Genomic DNA, 2,500 nt, shown 5'->3' with positions numbered 1-2,500 from the left:
GGAACAGTCGGTGAGTGGAACGCTGCATTCTGAAATGGAATGTGTCACTAACAAACTAGCTATAGGTTGCGTTTTGTTCACATATGTACTGTATATTTGTTTACAAACGTACTGTATATTTGTTTACAAACGTACTGTATATTTGTTTACATATGTACTGTATATTTGTTTACAAACGTACTGTATATTTGTTTACAAACGTACTGTATATTTGTTTACAAACGTGCTGTATATTTGTTTACAGACGTACTGTATATTTGTTTACAAACGTACTGTATATTTGTTCACATATGTACTGTATATTTGTTTACAAACGTATTGTATATTTGTTTACAAACGTACTGTATATTTGTTTACAGACGTACTGTATATTTGTTTACAAACGTACTGTATATTTGTTTACATATGTACTGTATTTCAGTGTTGTCATCATTGCAGGGTAAACTACTGGGGTGAATTCCAACCAACATTCTGAATGGGACGGCCATAAACTTGTTAACTCTTGTTAAGAGTCTTGTTAACTCATTCAGTGCCGAGGGTGAATAAAGTCAAAGTATCGACATTCTAGAGTGCCAAGGGCGACTTTATTCACCGAAAATGCATAAATTATGATTTTGTAGCCAATCAGAGTGTTGTTGCTAGGTAGACACCACATAGAACACTTGGCCCTCTAGGCGGTGAGGGTTCCAGAACTCTTTGGCAGTTGGTGAGTTAACTCTATCAGGCCTGAACCTAAACCTGCCTTTCATCCAGACTAAGGTGCCTTTCATCAGAGATGGAGAAAATCCTCTGTTCATTTTCTAAACTATTTAATTGAATACAAATTACAATTCAAGATCATTCTGATCGTGATTTACATTTTACATTGTTGACAAACAATGACAGTGTGGATTGTACTATCAGAGACAGTATGAACTTCATCACAGCCTGTATGTGCTTTGCTCAGCCCTCTCCGACTTCAGTCAACTTCAGTTAGAGAGCCTCTCACCGTCTGCTATGAAAGAGAATTTACACCTGAACATCCAACAGTTTTTAATATCTAGCTGGTTCTTTTTGTTGAGCGGCTTTTTGGTTGCAAGTGAATTAAATTGAAATTTTGCACACAATCTGCTGGTCATCACTAGCTGTTCTCCCCACAATCCCCCGTCTCCCTGGATTAACTAACTAGATGGAAAGTCTCAGATAATCTGCAAGTAAGATTGTTTAGTTGCAATTAGCCCTGGATTTCTATTTGCAATGCAGTGACATGTGTAATAATAATATTAATAACAATATTATTATCATTATTATTATTATTATTAATAATAATAATAATAATAATAATAATAATAATAATAATAATAACAATAATAATAACATGACCATAATCAGTTATTGAACGCCACTTGAGTGTGTCAACAAGCCCTGCTTGTTTATTTGTTTATGTTTGTTTCCTCTCTGTTCACAGAGTGAGAGAATATACGTAGAGTATGGATAGTGATGTCACATGATGAAGATCATGACATCACAGGATGTATAGTGATGTCACATGATGAAGATCATGACATCACAGGATGTATAGTGATGTCACATGATGAAGATCAAGACATCACAGGATGTATAGTGATGTCACATGATGAAGATCATGACATCACAGGATGTATAGTGATGTCACATGATGAAGATCGTGACATCACAGGATGTATAGTGAGGGGTCACATGATGAAGATCATGACATCACAGGATGTATAGTGATGTCACATGATGAAGAACATGACATCACAGGATGTATAGTGAGGGGTCACATGATGAAGATCATGACATCACAGGATGTATAGTGAGGGGTCACATGATGAAGATCATGACATCACAGGATGTATAGTGAGGGGTGGGACCAACACAGCTGTCTTGTCTTCACAGGATCTCATTGGTGGAATCTGGAACTGTTGTGGAATCCTGCATCTCTACAGAAGGTGTGGACTGGGTTCTAGACTGGGTTCTAGACTGGGTTCTAGAATCAGAATGAGTTTGGCTGCTGTTGTGTCTGTCATGCTGCTGCTGGTGATCTCCATGGCTACAGTGGGACAGTGTCAGACCAACCAGAAAGGGAATATCTCCGTCTCTGACCTCCACCCTGACCTCCCTGACCTCCCTGACCTCCACCCTGACCTCCCTGACCTCCCTGACCTCCCTGACCTCCCTGACCTCCACCCTGACCTCCACCCTGACCTCCACCCTGACCTCCTCCCTAACCTCCACCCTGACCTCCACCCTGCCTTCCACAGCACCGAGGCTCCCCTGGGGTGGCTGCTCCTCTCCCTGGACACCCCCACACACTCCCCTGACTCTGGGCCCCTCTCCTCCCCCTCCACCCCCTTCCACCGCTCCTCCTTCTTCTCCCCCTCCTCCTTCTTCTCCCCCTCCCCCTCCCCCTCCCCCCCCTACAACGGTTCCCGGGTGCGTGTGCGTCCTCTGGCGCCACCTGGCTGTGTTCAGAGGATGTCCATCCAGACAGCGTTTA

General features: G+C 42.1%; 1 protein-coding gene across 1 annotated transcript in view; it reads left to right on the top strand.

Annotated features, from left to right (window-relative positions):
- Positions 1-2,478: 2,478 nt before the first annotated feature.
- The window catches only part of LOC310812016 (endothelin-1 receptor-like), a gene marked incomplete at both ends in the record, with an annotated part of 3,583 nt that continues 3,561 nt past the window's right edge, over positions 2,479-2,500 (top strand). The window contains 1 exon segment of the mRNA XM_083680406.1: positions 2,479-2,500. This exon segment is cut by the window's right edge and continues 182 nt beyond it. Coding sequence (XP_083536532.1) covers positions 2,479-2,500 — 22 coding nt within the window.

This window comes from Argentina silus (assembly GCF_951799395.1).
Source record: "Argentina silus genome assembly, chromosome: 1".
Classification (NCBI taxonomy): Eukaryota; Metazoa; Chordata; class Actinopteri; order Argentiniformes; family Argentinidae; genus Argentina; species Argentina silus.
Note: the sequence above shows the minus strand (reverse complement) of the source record. Positions and strands in the feature narration are given on the sequence as shown.